The 13,203-nt window shown below is 50.9% G+C and overlaps 5 protein-coding genes; 4 read left to right on the top strand and 1 right to left on the bottom strand.

The window, feature by feature from the left end:
* Nucleotides 1-1,250: 1,250 nt before the first annotated feature.
* On the bottom strand, nucleotides 1,251-2,949 carry RCC_04484 (uncharacterized protein; the record flags this gene model as incomplete). XM_023769762.1 has 2 exons in its annotated part: nucleotides 1,251-2,172; nucleotides 2,219-2,949. The coding sequence occupies 2 exons, from the start codon at nucleotides 2,947-2,949 to the stop codon at nucleotides 1,251-1,253; spliced, it is 1,653 nt and encodes a 550-aa protein (XP_023625530.1).
* A 1,175-nt stretch (nucleotides 2,950-4,124) lies between these two features.
* RCC_04483 (uncharacterized protein) lies at nucleotides 4,125-4,490 on the top strand (the record flags this gene model as incomplete). Its single annotated transcript, XM_023769761.1, has 1 exon — nucleotides 4,125-4,490. The coding sequence occupies one exon, from the start codon at nucleotides 4,125-4,127 to the stop codon at nucleotides 4,488-4,490; it is 366 nt and encodes a 121-aa protein (XP_023625529.1).
* Nucleotides 4,491-5,353: 863 nt separating this feature from the next.
* Nucleotides 5,354-5,939, top strand: RCC_04482 (uncharacterized protein; the record flags this gene model as incomplete). XM_023769760.1 has 3 exons in its annotated part: nucleotides 5,354-5,438; nucleotides 5,496-5,668; nucleotides 5,721-5,939. The coding sequence occupies 3 exons, from the start codon at nucleotides 5,354-5,356 to the stop codon at nucleotides 5,937-5,939; spliced, it is 477 nt and encodes a 158-aa protein (XP_023625528.1).
* An 834-nt stretch (nucleotides 5,940-6,773) lies between these two features.
* Nucleotides 6,774-7,673, top strand: RCC_04481 (uncharacterized protein; the record flags this gene model as incomplete). XM_023769759.1 has 2 exons in its annotated part: nucleotides 6,774-7,154; nucleotides 7,203-7,673. 2 exons carry the CDS (start codon nucleotides 6,774-6,776, stop codon nucleotides 7,671-7,673), a joined length of 852 nt encoding a protein of 283 aa, XP_023625527.1.
* Nucleotides 7,674-10,558: 2,885 nt separating this feature from the next.
* RCC_04480 (uncharacterized protein) lies at nucleotides 10,559-11,536 on the top strand (the record flags this gene model as incomplete). XM_023769758.1 has 2 exons in its annotated part: nucleotides 10,559-10,888; nucleotides 10,943-11,536. 2 exons carry the CDS (start codon nucleotides 10,559-10,561, stop codon nucleotides 11,534-11,536), a joined length of 924 nt encoding a protein of 307 aa, XP_023625526.1.
* Nucleotides 11,537-13,203: the final 1,667 nt, after the last annotated feature.

The raw sequence follows: 13,203 nt of genomic DNA, 5'->3' as shown, positions 1-13,203 counted from the left end.
GGGAATGTGTGTGGAAGTGATGATGTTTTGAAGGGAATGTGTGTCGAAGTGAGGATGGTTTGGAAAGGAACCGAGCCAGAAGGTTGGCCCTTCTATCTATCTAGGTATCTWGTAGCATGTGACACTGCGGAGCGGTGCTTCACCTGATAGCTTCAAGAGCAGAGAGCACGCGGTGCCGATATCTTGAGTGCAGTACTGAGATGGAGGCTGCTATTATCACGTCTTCACCTGTTGTAAGTCGGACAGAAGAAGAGAAGGTCGACGGAGAGATGAAGTTGGTGGAGTGGAAAGGGCAAGATCATTAAGCAGTGAGCATATGCTAGCGTATCTACCCGCATTCATCAGCGACGTTCACAAGTACCTAGTGCCGGCCCTCTCCCCCTGCACGCGGAGGTATGTATGTACRAACAGGACCCTCTGTTCATTTTTTATCAAGTGCGGCCAAGAACCTTGCCATCGGTAGAGTGACCCGCTATAAAAGGAAATGGCAGTTCAGAACGCTGCCTCCATCGACGATGTAGTAAGGGTCTGTGAAGTGTCAACATGCTGTATATATGACCGCATATTGTTGTATCACGGCTCAGGTTGTTTCGAAGACACAGCGCACAGCATTTCAAATGCTGCACAGGAATAGTAATRCTACAGGTGAGGACTCTACTAAGGTCTCTCAACCAGATCTATCCATTCTTCCCTTTGACAACTCTTCGCAGCATTTAACATGCTGTCCACAGTACCTGGGAAGTGGATTTTGCTTGCCTTGGAAAGCGACTTGAAAAGCGACGCGGGCAAAATTCAGGGGCAGGCAAAATCCACTTTTCAGGTACTGTGGACAGCATGTCAAATGCTGCGAAGAGTTGTCGATGGTGTCTCTATGAGGTTTCTCTCGCTCGCACGTCTCAAGACCAAGCCTTGCCTATATCGTCACCATCTTATTGCAGCATTTAACATGCTGTCCGCAATACCCGGAAAGTGGATTTGTGTCGCTTTAATGTCAAATGCTGCAATTTTCAGACATATCGATGGTGTCTCTATGAGGTCTGTCTTATTCGCAGGTCTCAGGACCAGGATATTCCCAAGCAGTGGAGCACAGACCCTGATCATGTCACGATCGAATAGTTGTAAGTGKACTCGCAATCGGATACACGTGAATATGCTACATACATTCGCTGTCCGATCGCCCAGACTGCTCGCAAAGTAGTTGAAGCACAGATGAGGCACCGACAAGGCTATACTGCCTCGATTCCCGTCCCCTAATCATCATTTTCAGCTTCACCCATCTCCGTGTCAGAGTCAGAGTCAGAGTCGGTGTCAGATGTACTCTCAACCCGCTTGTCCTCCTCCGAGCATTTGACCAAGTCAGCAATCAGCTTGTCGAACCACTTCACAAGAGCCATTTGATCCTCCATCGGCTCCTGAATCGTTCTCATACTGACGCGGAGTGCCTCGTTGAATAGACCCGCAATGGCCGCCTTTGCGGCATCTGCATCTGCAGCCCGCCCGAAGTCGTTGTAGAGGTCTTCGGTGGAACGCAACGGTCCTCTCTGGCTTGAGCCGTATTCAACCTTCAGCTTATCAGCAGTCTCGCTCAATGTCGTGTTGATTTCGTGTAGCTTTGTGCGGACAGCCTCGCAAATGCTGATGATGGTGGATGGGCTTGGGTCTTTGATGGCAGTGTCGTTGGCACCAAGCAGGGAGTTGAGAGTCTTGTTGACGAATTGGCCAATTTCAGCAAACGCTGAAGGATCATCAAGTGCACGGGGGTCCTTTGTGAGATCCCTCGTAATGATGTCGGAGCAAGTGACCAGAAATCGGCGCACGCGGCCATATGACACCGTAATTCCCGCGTCGTTGGCGCAACGGAATACCTGCTTGAGACGTTCCTCGTCCTTCAGCTCCTCGCCCAATTTGGGCCATTGCTTGCGAATCTCTATGAGCGCCCGCTTGTAAACGCCGTCGGAATGACCGTCCTTCTTGTGGATCAGCTTGCATAAGTTCTTGTTGTCAAACTCGAGTACCATCTTCAAAGAGGGGTCAATGCGTGCCATCTGCTCCTGGGCTTCCTCCGAGTCTTGAAGCGCACTGAGTGTGCCTGGACCCAATTGGTTGAGTAGCTTCTCGGCTTCCTCGAGTTGAGCTTCATCGACGTCCTTGGGGCGGCGCTTGTACTCCAACCTGTATACAAATTAGTTCCATAATTGATGACGTGGTCTGTACTTACATGATCTTCATCAAATCCTTCAACTGGACCTCCTTTGGTTTCTCCTTGTGTTCCACATCCTCACCTGACGGACCGCCTTTTGTCTGCGGCGAGATCGCGTCCAGGCCAGCGGAGACCTTGTCCTTCCATGCTTTGGTACGCTCTAGGCGGGTTTTGACCTCGTCGTCGCGATATTCAGGGAAGAAGAAGACGTCTTCGAACTTGATGCGAACGGCCTTGCAGAGCATGGAGTCTGGATCCTGTTCGAACAGCGCGTAGAATGATGCATTTGAGCCTTTGTCTCCGCGATGGGCGATGACACGGAACGCCATGTTGTCGTATGGTAGTGGCGAGAACAGCAGCATGGACTGAATCGACCTGCCCTCCAACGCACCCTTTGAGGGACGTCCTGGGGTCTTCTTCGTGTCGGGCTGGTCCACGTTTGCCAGCAGCTCTAGCTGAGCCCAATCACACGTTCCCAGAGTGAGACCAACGAGAAGTCCCTTCTTCCCAGTATCTTGAATGAGCTCGCGCAAAACGGGCTCCAAGGTGGGGATTTGCTGGCCGTTCGCGCGCCTCTCCTTCAATTTTTCGTGGGCGCCTTGGGAGTTTAGTACAGGGATTCCGACTCCCATTTCACTGACGAAGATTCCAACATATCCATTTTCGACCTTTCTGGAGTCGATCTTGTGGTCGTAGTGATGCAACTGGACGTTGAAGAAGAAGTCGGTGTGCATCCTCGCTTGGGCCATGGTTGATGTGGATCACCTGTGGTGCGCGGCGGTGTGATGTCTGGAGGATACAAGTTTCCGAGTGTGAAGTTCTCAAATGAAGTTCGCCGCGTTTGTCTCGTGGAAGGTAGTAGAAGGTATCCGCGTGTCGCTGCAGGGTCCACGCTAGTGGTGTTTATTCACGCTAGCGTCACGCTAGTGAACAAACACGACCAGCTTCACTTCTTCTCCTCCCCTCACATCATCTTCTATCCATCCTCCATTACATCAAATCTTCCATCCTCAATCACATTACTGGTCTCTAGGTCTGCGTGCAACCATAGCGGACAAGCACGCGTGGCGCTTTAGTCAAGCGCTGTGAAACTTTCAGATGCGGCCACCAAGAATGCGGCAACCGACACGATGATAGCTCGGCTCGTGGCGGACTACAAAAACTCCATAAAGTGAATAAATGCTCTCCGCCCTTTCGAGCCCGATATCTTTCTCTCCTTCGAAGAACATTTTGAACAGTCGAGGGCGGATCTCATGAGCGAGGCTCGTTGGTATATTTTTAGAAAGCGGGATTGATGTACAGAATGGAGAAAGTGGCGCTTGGGGTAGTTTCACTTGCGAGATGCATTTTTAATCCGCCTCTCCATCATATGCTGGAATTGTCGTAGGCAGATTCACGATTGCGACGCTCCCCGACCGCAATCTCGACGTTCAAATAAACGAAGCAATCTCGAGAGGGTGGGGAGCAAGATTAAGCGTTCACTTTAGAAATATGCCACTACGCATACATTGTAAGACAGCCTCACGCAGATTTTCCGGCATTCAGTTGGTGAGAATCCGCCCTTTCCTCGACCGACAGAAGCTCCCTAGTTACATGTCTACCTGCTATGCTCTTTGGAAGTGATCTCGACGTATAGATCGAGGTTTGCTCCTTGAGATGAAGCCAAGCAAGAAGTCCACGAAGCCCAAGTATTTCAGACGATGGGTACTGGTGGATGGAGGAGCTCGGCAATATGACGATGGAGGAGGTCAAAAGTGCAAGAGTCCTGGCTGTCCTCGGAGTGGTGCGCTGAAGTCGCAGATCCCATCCAGACCAAGTGTCCATCACATTCTCAAAGTTCCTCCGTTTCTTGGACCTCGTCCATCGGGTATCGGAAGACGATATGGAGGATGAGTTGGATTTTTGAGATATGATGGGAGCGTCAATGAATCAGACCGCCCCGCAGCACTGTCCGCCCTCAGGTATCATCAAGGTCCAAGGACGGGTATGCTCGTTCGGGGTCGGCGGCGCCGGTCTYAACATGGACTTTGCTCAGCATGTGGTGCTTTACGAGCCATGGTGGCGCCACTGTGACGAGCAGCAATGGGTTGGACGGGCGTATCGGACGGGTCAGAAGCACCCTGTCCATGTATATCGCATCATGGGAGAGGACTGCCTCGTCGATTGGCTCTCGCGCAAGCTCAGCGAAGCCAAAGCACAAACCATCAACCAGCTCACTCAGGCGATCCGAAGGGAAGACGGAACGGATTTTGTCATTCCCGAGCAAAGCCGCGGCGCCGAGGCTCGTTGAGTGGAGTTTTAGTGGATGAGGAGACATTCGAGAGATTGATGCATCGAGGCCAGGTCTTCACCACGATCGTGTAGTTTCATTAGCATGTATTATGACTGAAAGTTATGTTCCTGTCCACCTACCAGGTAAGACTCCCTCTAGCTTGAGGCAACGTACATACATGAGGTCTTGGCAATCACATGAATCCAGGCGCGGAAACCTTGATATTGCATGCAGACAATCATACATGGCATATATTTGATTTTGGATTTGGATATTACCAAGCTATCAAGCCCGGGGGTAATAACACGAGGAACCGTCTGTGTGCAATTGAAAAAGCAGACCCATCTTTACTCTCGCCACCTTCGTCCGCCAAGCCATCTCCGTCCAGCCAGAGATGGTCTGCATGGCGGCACTCTCGGAACCCGAAAAGCAACATCAATCGGCGGATGGAGTGGTTGGTTGCGAGCCATGGTTGACGGATATGAAGAGATGACCACACAGRCTACACATGAGACATCCTCACCGCCAAATGAAGAGGTATCGTTTGCAGCATTCTACATGCTATCGAAAGTACCGCAAATCTGTACTAATCGGATAACTGTTCAGTAGGCCTTACGGACAGCGAGATGGCCTTTCAAAGACCTCTCCTGCGCCTTCCTATCTCGTGACGTGACGCGGCGCGGCCTGATGTGACGTGATGTGACGCGACGCGACGCGGCAGTCATTATCGGGCCGCGGGTCGTGCACGGACCATTGCAACGGACCTGACGTGAGGTTGCAATCACCATCACCCACGCCACATCCATGTCCATACCCATACCCACGCCACACCCATACCCATACCCACACCTATACCCATACCCACGCGGTGTGCATGCTGGATGCAAATTGCTAGGCGACAGCTCATCTCGCCCGACGGTTCCCGGCCTCACCCACTTCAATCACCCGCTTCAGTCACACACGCATGTGTCATCTCACTTTCCTCTCCGGACATGAGGTGTTTGAAGCTGACACCTCCTGCAGCATCCGATATTCCATCTACGAGTGAAGGCGGTCCCCATCGCCGCCGCAGAGTCTTCCACATCCTTCATCTTACATGTCGACTTTCCGCCATGACGTTTCACGATCTTTCCTACAYCGACTGCGCTGTCCTCATCATCGCCTACATGATCTCTCCAGGGCTATACGAGGAGGAAGCACGCGATCCATGAAATGCCTACCCAGCAGCACTGTGCTAACCTGTCAAAGATTGACTTTGAGTTTCTTGCTCTGTTGACGGTCGAGTCAGCAAAGTGGCGAAGTCGCTGCTTTCCAAATCCCAGCACTGAAGCGGAGCGATTGTTTGACAGCGGTACAGACAAGCTAGACGACAATGGTCTCGTGGCCATTCGCGACCTCACCCACGCGGAGTCACAAGCCATCGTGGCCGGGACATACATTGGCGCACGCAAGCCTATTCCACGCTGAGACTCCACGGGAAAACAAAACAACACTCAACAGCTGCCGTCGGAGCGTTGATTCTGTCCTTGCCTGCCAATTTGCGCTAACACTGCAGGTCGACCGCCATGCATTGGGAGGTGTCTTGGCTGTCGATGAGGTCGCAACTCGGAACCGGTGGCAACAGGCAATGTCAAAGCTGCGGCTGAACAGTCTGGATCAGCTTGTCGTCCGTTTCAGGCGGGCAAAATGGATCCGCTGATGATGCTGTGGGAGTAGATGTGCCTGAATAAACACGTAGACCTTGTGCCGGGCGACCGAGAGTGAAAGCGTCTACATACGGTATTCTGTGCTCGCAGCTATTCGCAGCGTTTGTTACCATCACAATGCTCAACACCATCCGGCTCAAGTAGTTGCACTTTCCATTTGCACAAAAGTGGAAGGTACCACACACCTTCTTCCATGGCAGCCTACGCATACTGCCTGCACTTCTACATACTCACCACCCACACTCATCACCCACACCCACAACCATTATCGACACCCATCCTCACCACACTCATACCACTGCACTCACGCTGCCGCGCTCACACCACCACACTCACGCTGCCGCGCTCACACCACCAMACTCACGCCGCTGCCTGCACTTCTACATACTCATCACCCACACTCATCACCCACCCACACCCATTATTGACACCCATCTTTGCCACACTCATACCACTACACTCACGCTACCGCAATCACGCCAGTGTACTCGCGCCGCCACGCTTTCACCACCGCACTCACGCCGTCGCATTCATGCCACTGCTAAATAATACTGGTTTCAGGCTTCGCACAAGACACTTGTATCCCAACGACACCATGAGTTACCCCGGTGGCAAAAACTACGTCGATCCTAACGGCGGAAAGAGCCACCCCAAACCGCCGGACCTCGACCCCGTCATTGACAAGAACTACAAATTTGCCTGGGACCGTAACGCAGCTCGATCCCAAGATATCTCAGAGTTCCGTCGCAAGACGGAGCTGTCGGGTAACTTTSAACAGAACCTCATCGCCGTGGTGCAGCAAGGTGCGAGAGAAGGATACAAGGCCTCTGCGGACACGGTCGACGTCGTGGAGAAGATTGTCTTGGCAGCATCGCCCAGGACGGTCGAGAAGCTGGAGCGATTGAAGCGATTGGAAGGCGAAGCTGCGACACTCCGTGAAGAGGTGGAAGCCTTGAAGAAGGGGCTGCAAGAAAAGGTTCATCCTACCGCCACCCAAAACATGTCTCTGCTAACCATACGACAGGACGATGATGGCGAGGTGAAGAACATCACGAAAAAAAGCGAAGACTACAAGTCCCGCAATGGGGAGCTCAAAGAAGTCTTGGCGAGGTTTCACGAAGGCGTCGATCACCTCGTCGCCAACGACATTCAAATCGTCCGTATGCCAGAGGCCGAGATTGACGAGATCAAAGAAGCCAAAGGCAATTGGCAGAAGGAGTATCTCGCCCTCGTTTTTGATCAGATTAGTGATCAATTGTTGGAGTGGCGAACCCACTRGCACACCATGGCATCTGCGCTCGACACTGTCGAGGAGGAGCGGCAGCGAGAGGATGCGGAGTCGACGGAACAGACTGAACACCTACAGCGGCAGATTGTCGATCTGCAGCAGCAGCTCTTCGACGCACGCCTCGAGTCGACCGCACTCGCGGAGGACCTCGAGACAGTTGAAGCTCGTCGTCATCTGACGAGGCCGAAGAGGAGTGATTGGGAGTGAATGATGATGGAGAGTGATGGAGAGTGATGGTTGTCGGTTGCAAAGACTTACACGGCTCATGTTTTGCGAGCATCGATGTGATGGCGGAGTCAAAGCACATTGTCGGGTTCAAGGATGACGCGGCCCACACATGGTGAGCAGCTTATGTGGTGCTACCCAGTATCGTCAGCCTCAGTATTCAGGAGGGCTTGTTGTATGTATCATGACATGATATTCTTGGCATCTCATCATCGACTTTGCCGTCAACTGTTGCGGGCGATATACATGTAGAATGATGTCCTTCTTCATGTTACGAACTCAGTCAAAATGTGGAAAGACACTCCGCTTATCGACCAGGAAGATGTTGGTGAATGACATGCAGATGGTCGGTCCATTACGACGATCCTCTGCCTTTGGGAGACAGGAATAATTGCCACCTCAAGACATGAAGAGTCTCACGCGGTGTGTGTGCGAGGACGTGATGAAATTAACGTCACGCTCCGCATCTTCTCTCTGAGCACAGCTCTTGGGAGTAACTCCAGCAGTCTAAATATGCTCTGATGTTTCGAGATTGAGATTTCATGGGCACAGGCAGAACTCGGAACAGCCGTCAGAAGCCGTCCGACGTCAATTGCTTGTAAGGGCTACGTTTGAGCACCACGGCACCTTTGGTGTACTACTCGAGAGAATTGGCTAACCGTTGATGATGTCGTTTGTAACGCAGGACTTTGAGTCTGAATTGAGAATGCGGATTCCCTATGTGATGAGCGCGTACAAAAAAGAGATTCAAGTGGATCCAGGAGATCCACCGTGTCGACTGGTGATGAAGTGACCTCAGAGTCCGCCCTCTGATAGATGAAGACCCAGTAACTTGGTTCAAAACATACGTTTATCTCACCTGTAACTAGCTATGACCTTCATCATGATCAGATAGCATTCAGAATCTCTTTCGACATTTCTAGGCGAAGTAAGGTGAGAAATCCCTCAAAGGGTCTACCCTTCCGAACGGCGGTGTAGACATTGTCTTTTGGGTCAAGACGTGCACTTTGCTCATCAGTAACTGACTGTGATACTGATTCTGGTTGCACGGTACGAGACAACTTCTCGTCCCGGACTCATCACACTGAAAAAGCGAAAACACAACCGTCATTCCTGCTCTCGAGAGATCTTGCCTTTAAGTGATGTAATGTAAAAGTGTCGCTGGAGTCTGCTTCTCGACGACATGAAGCTAGGTTTCTCGACCCCACACCCACGCTTTGCTCATCCAGAGCTGGTCGTGGTACTTATCTTGATAGGTCTTCGTGAGACATCGTCTTGGTCAAGCTTTGACGGTTTTTGTTTGAATGGCGAACGCGCATCATGAAGCCAACTCCAGCACATCAAAACAAACGCACCCTAACGTCCGCTTCTGGCGGAGTGCTAAATAACAAGGCAACAGAGTTGAGAGGTCTTTGCGAGTCAAGTCTCCATGGACATCTCACGGTGATCCGGGATACGTCTGCTAGGCACGTCGGATAGCATGCTAGATGCTGCAGAGAGATCGATCAGGCCTCCAGGGCGTGAGAGAAGGACGTTGTTCCTAGGGAAGCATGCTCCGTTGGCTTTAGGTAGCCTTAGCCTGCACAATCATCTGCAGCATTCAACATGCTATCTGCAGCACTTGGAATCACGTCAAATCGAATCTGAGCTTTCACATGCTGATTGAACATCCATACATGYATGCAGTTAGTTCAGGGGGCGATGTGAAATAAAGACACAGTCCATACTGTTCGGATTCTTTCACGCGCTTATGGTATCCTGGACACCCCTTCATAGCATTTCCCATGCTGTCTGACATGCCTGGAGACGTGTCATCTTCCACAGTTCGGCATTTCCATAGACTTCAAATTGGAAGATGTGTAGTACGCTTGTTCAACTTTAGCTGGTACTGAACCAGCGGCGATCCTTTCACGCCGTTTTGCGACAGTTCCTCTTCGTTCATGCTCCAATCTAGTTAGACCATTTGCAAAAGGCCGAGGGGCGTCTCTAGATTAGGTCGTTTACCACTATGCCCAATAGGACTACAGACACTCTTGGCTTCCTGAGTAGCTATAAATATGATGGTTGGTGAGATGCAGGCGAGGGGTTGCAAGACAGAAGATTGAGCTTTCTGGCAAGGAAAATCGAGTACACACCTCGTGCCACTGGGTGGGTATTATACAGGTCGGGATGAAGTGCCACAATTACAGAGATATGACATGCAATATAATCGTCCTGATACTGATCGGTGTGAAAAAGCAAAATTCCTTCTTGCGAGGCTAGCCAGTTGGCACTTGCCACCTAAGACTTCGACACAAGCATGCCTGATGTGCAGTAGAGTTCCACCCGCCACGACAATCACTACGATTCGGCGTTACCGGCAATGAGGCGGGCCGCTGAATGTCATGCGGCACGACATCCATCATTATTCGAAGTCGGTTCTTCCATGCTAGATGCTGCTCGACGTCAATTACATGATTTTTCTGAGAGTGAGCATGGAAGTTTTGAGCGAGTGGGCTCTTTCGCTCGGCTGCGACACAGATCACTTGCAGCTGCCGTTGGAGTGGTGGATAAGGACCGAAGGGAAAATGCTGACGTTCAAATGGATTGATAGGATGTCATGTAGCGAAGACATAGTCACATTGTCAAGATGGATTACCTTGTGGCATGCAGTGCAAAGCACGTGAGGTCGGAATCGTGCCTTCCACTTTCCCACAGTTAGAAGTTCATTTACCAATCACGTCGCATGACGAACTCCTTCCTTGACAACATACCGCCTGCTTCCCAAATTCTGACTGAACATCACCGTCACCAAAAATCCGCCTTCACTCTCTGCTACGAAGCGCTTTCGACCACAACGTCCCTCCAGAACCCAAGGTTACGACATCATGAGCGATTTTGACCATGGCGAATACGGCGAGCCCTTCGAGATGACGTGGGATCTGGAGGACGCAGCATCACAACTCGTTCCAGAAGAGACCATACCAAGGATGTTTGCAGCCAACCTCTCAGACGTCGCTCAACAAAGTATTGTTGGAGACGACAATTCCCTGGCCTCAGAGCGTGGTCTCGACGCTGTGACACAGGTTGTCCCAGAGGCATTGCCGAAGACGACGGAGAAGCTCGAGAGACTTCAACGTCAAGTCACTACACTCGTACAGAACGACCACAATGATACGTTGGAGCTTGAAGCGCTGGAGAGAGGATTGCACGACAAGGTATCATTTTACCGCTATCTACAATCCCTTGAATCCCTGTTGACCATTCAATAGTCGGATGCATTGTCTCAGATAAGGCGTAAGCTTGATCGTGCGGGCATTAAGATCGAAAGGCAGGCATCGCAGATTACAAGACTGGAGAACACCGAATTATCGCTGTCAACAACCATCGACAAGCTGAATCTCCAACTAACTGCCGCCAAAGATCTCATTCTCCAAGTGACCGCCGCCAATGACACCGAGATCCAGCAATCAACAACCATCAGAGATCTCAACCTCCAACTGGCCGCCGCAAGGCACCACGAGTCACTGCAGTCGGTACGCGTCGAAGAGCTTGATCGCCAGCTATCAGTCGCCAAGGAAGATCATCGCGGTGAAGTAAGGAAACTTAAAGTCAAGCATCAAGCCAACCAAGTTGAACAACGCCATGCTGGTGAGATGAGGAAAATTGCGAAGAGACGCAATCCTTACCAGTTTCGCATCAAAGAGCTGGAGGCAGCCTTGACTACATCCAAGCAAGACGTCGATGACACTATCAAGAACGCCATGAAAGTGCATGGCTTCAGCGGGGCGAAGGCGAAGAGCAATCCTCACAAGGAAGATGTTGATGTCATGCTCGATCGCATACATGAGCAGATGCTGGACTAGCGATCCCGCAGTCACACTACGATATCCGCTATGGAAGTTGTTAACAAGAACCAACGGCGACGGGATTCACGGACGGCCATCGACAATGAAAGCTCCTACTGCACGCATGTTCTTCGAGACGGGGGAAGCTCACCATCAGAGGAAGTGTCTTCTTTAACTGAAGTCGTTTCGAAGGTGGCTGTGTTTGTGGATTCCACCGCAAGCCCTTCTGTGTTGTTGATATCTAGTAGACTGGATTGTTAAAACCAGGGCTTACCAAGATGGAAGATTGACAATGGGCGCATGTGTTGAACATCTCCTGTGGCTCTCTATGTATGTTGGTTGACGTAWWTACACATGTTTAGGTATCATGGAACTGTTGAAATCTCATTATCAACCTAGTAAGATCCGATTGATCATTACGGGCGATGCAGTCCGTGTCGAAGGCCATCCTCTGCCCTATGTTTTAAAAACGGTGTTTTCTTCCGACAGGCCTGTGGGAAGGCGTGGGATCGAGACTACCATCCCTAACAAGACGATGGCAGCGAAGTGGACAAGTGTCTTGGAAGGCCTGCGTGTAATATGAAACCACTTTTCGCTTTCGGTCTTGCTGTCTAGACAGCCTCTGGCAAAGTTTCTTCTCGGCAGTCAGGATAACTCGGCGCAGGCTGTCGTAGTTACTATCAATTTCCGACATCGAAACTCTTTCAACCTCGACTTGAAGGTTTTTGAGTACTGTTCCCACCCCGATAAGCGGTTGTGCGGAAGTGCGACATACAGACATCTTCAGCATCGGCAGAATTAGTCCATCATGCTTGTGACTCATGAAGCGCCATGGAGCGTCCTTTTCAGACTGCTTTCATTGTCTGGGGTGCGTCGCTCGCGAAGTGCGAGCTTTAATCAGCCTATGCAATACGCGAGGGCTCCATTGAAATGACTAAGGCGTAGAATGTCATGAGTATCGGCCTTGTTGCAAGTGTGATAATGTCTAATTCGACACCGAAGTCACTTGTTACGAACTCTCGCGGTAGTTGCATGCTCTTTGATAAAGGTTCATCCTCCTGCTGTCTTTACTGAATATGCGTGAAGAACAGGAAGGCCAGACGCTTTGTCTGACCCAAACGCTTGTTTGCCGACATTTCTTACCCAGTTTGAAAGAAGCGAGCTGCACACTTCCGCCTGTCTGAACTTGCGCATGATCAACCATAGCCTTGCTTCCCGTACTCGTCAACCCAGAATACACAATAACTTGTTGTGCGTTATTGAGCAGCGCCGAGAAGTGGTCCCGATTGGAATTCTTGCGTTCACGTTGCTCTAGTGCCGTTCGTCAGGCTAGGTGCGAACATAGCTCGCCCAGGGATCGAGCTGAACACTTACTATCGGCCGCTTCCAAGAATGGAATCGCCGTTCAGTGAGTTCGTAGACGACGTGGAACCCAAGCAGTCTGGATGTTGAATATCTTATTGATTTGGTAGGGACGACATACTAATGGCTAGTATTCTACTCAGCAACAAGATAGTATGGTTGCACATCTACCTGTTGTTCCAGGAAACGAGAGCTACAGGGAACCCGCTCAAAGTTTCCAAGCTAACCCTATCAAGTCAAGCATCTAGACACAAAAGCCGCAAAGGCAAAAGCAGCTTCAACATGCGAGAGCACACCAAAGATGTCTAAGCTCCACGACAACG

This window comes from Ramularia collo-cygni (genome assembly GCF_900074925.1).
Source record: "Ramularia collo-cygni strain URUG2 genome assembly, contig: RCC_scaffold06, whole genome shotgun sequence".
Taxonomy (NCBI): Eukaryota; Fungi; Ascomycota; class Dothideomycetes; order Mycosphaerellales; family Mycosphaerellaceae; genus Ramularia; species Ramularia collo-cygni.
The sequence above is the reverse complement of the archived record's forward strand: the minus strand, read 5'-3'. Positions and strand labels throughout refer to the sequence as shown.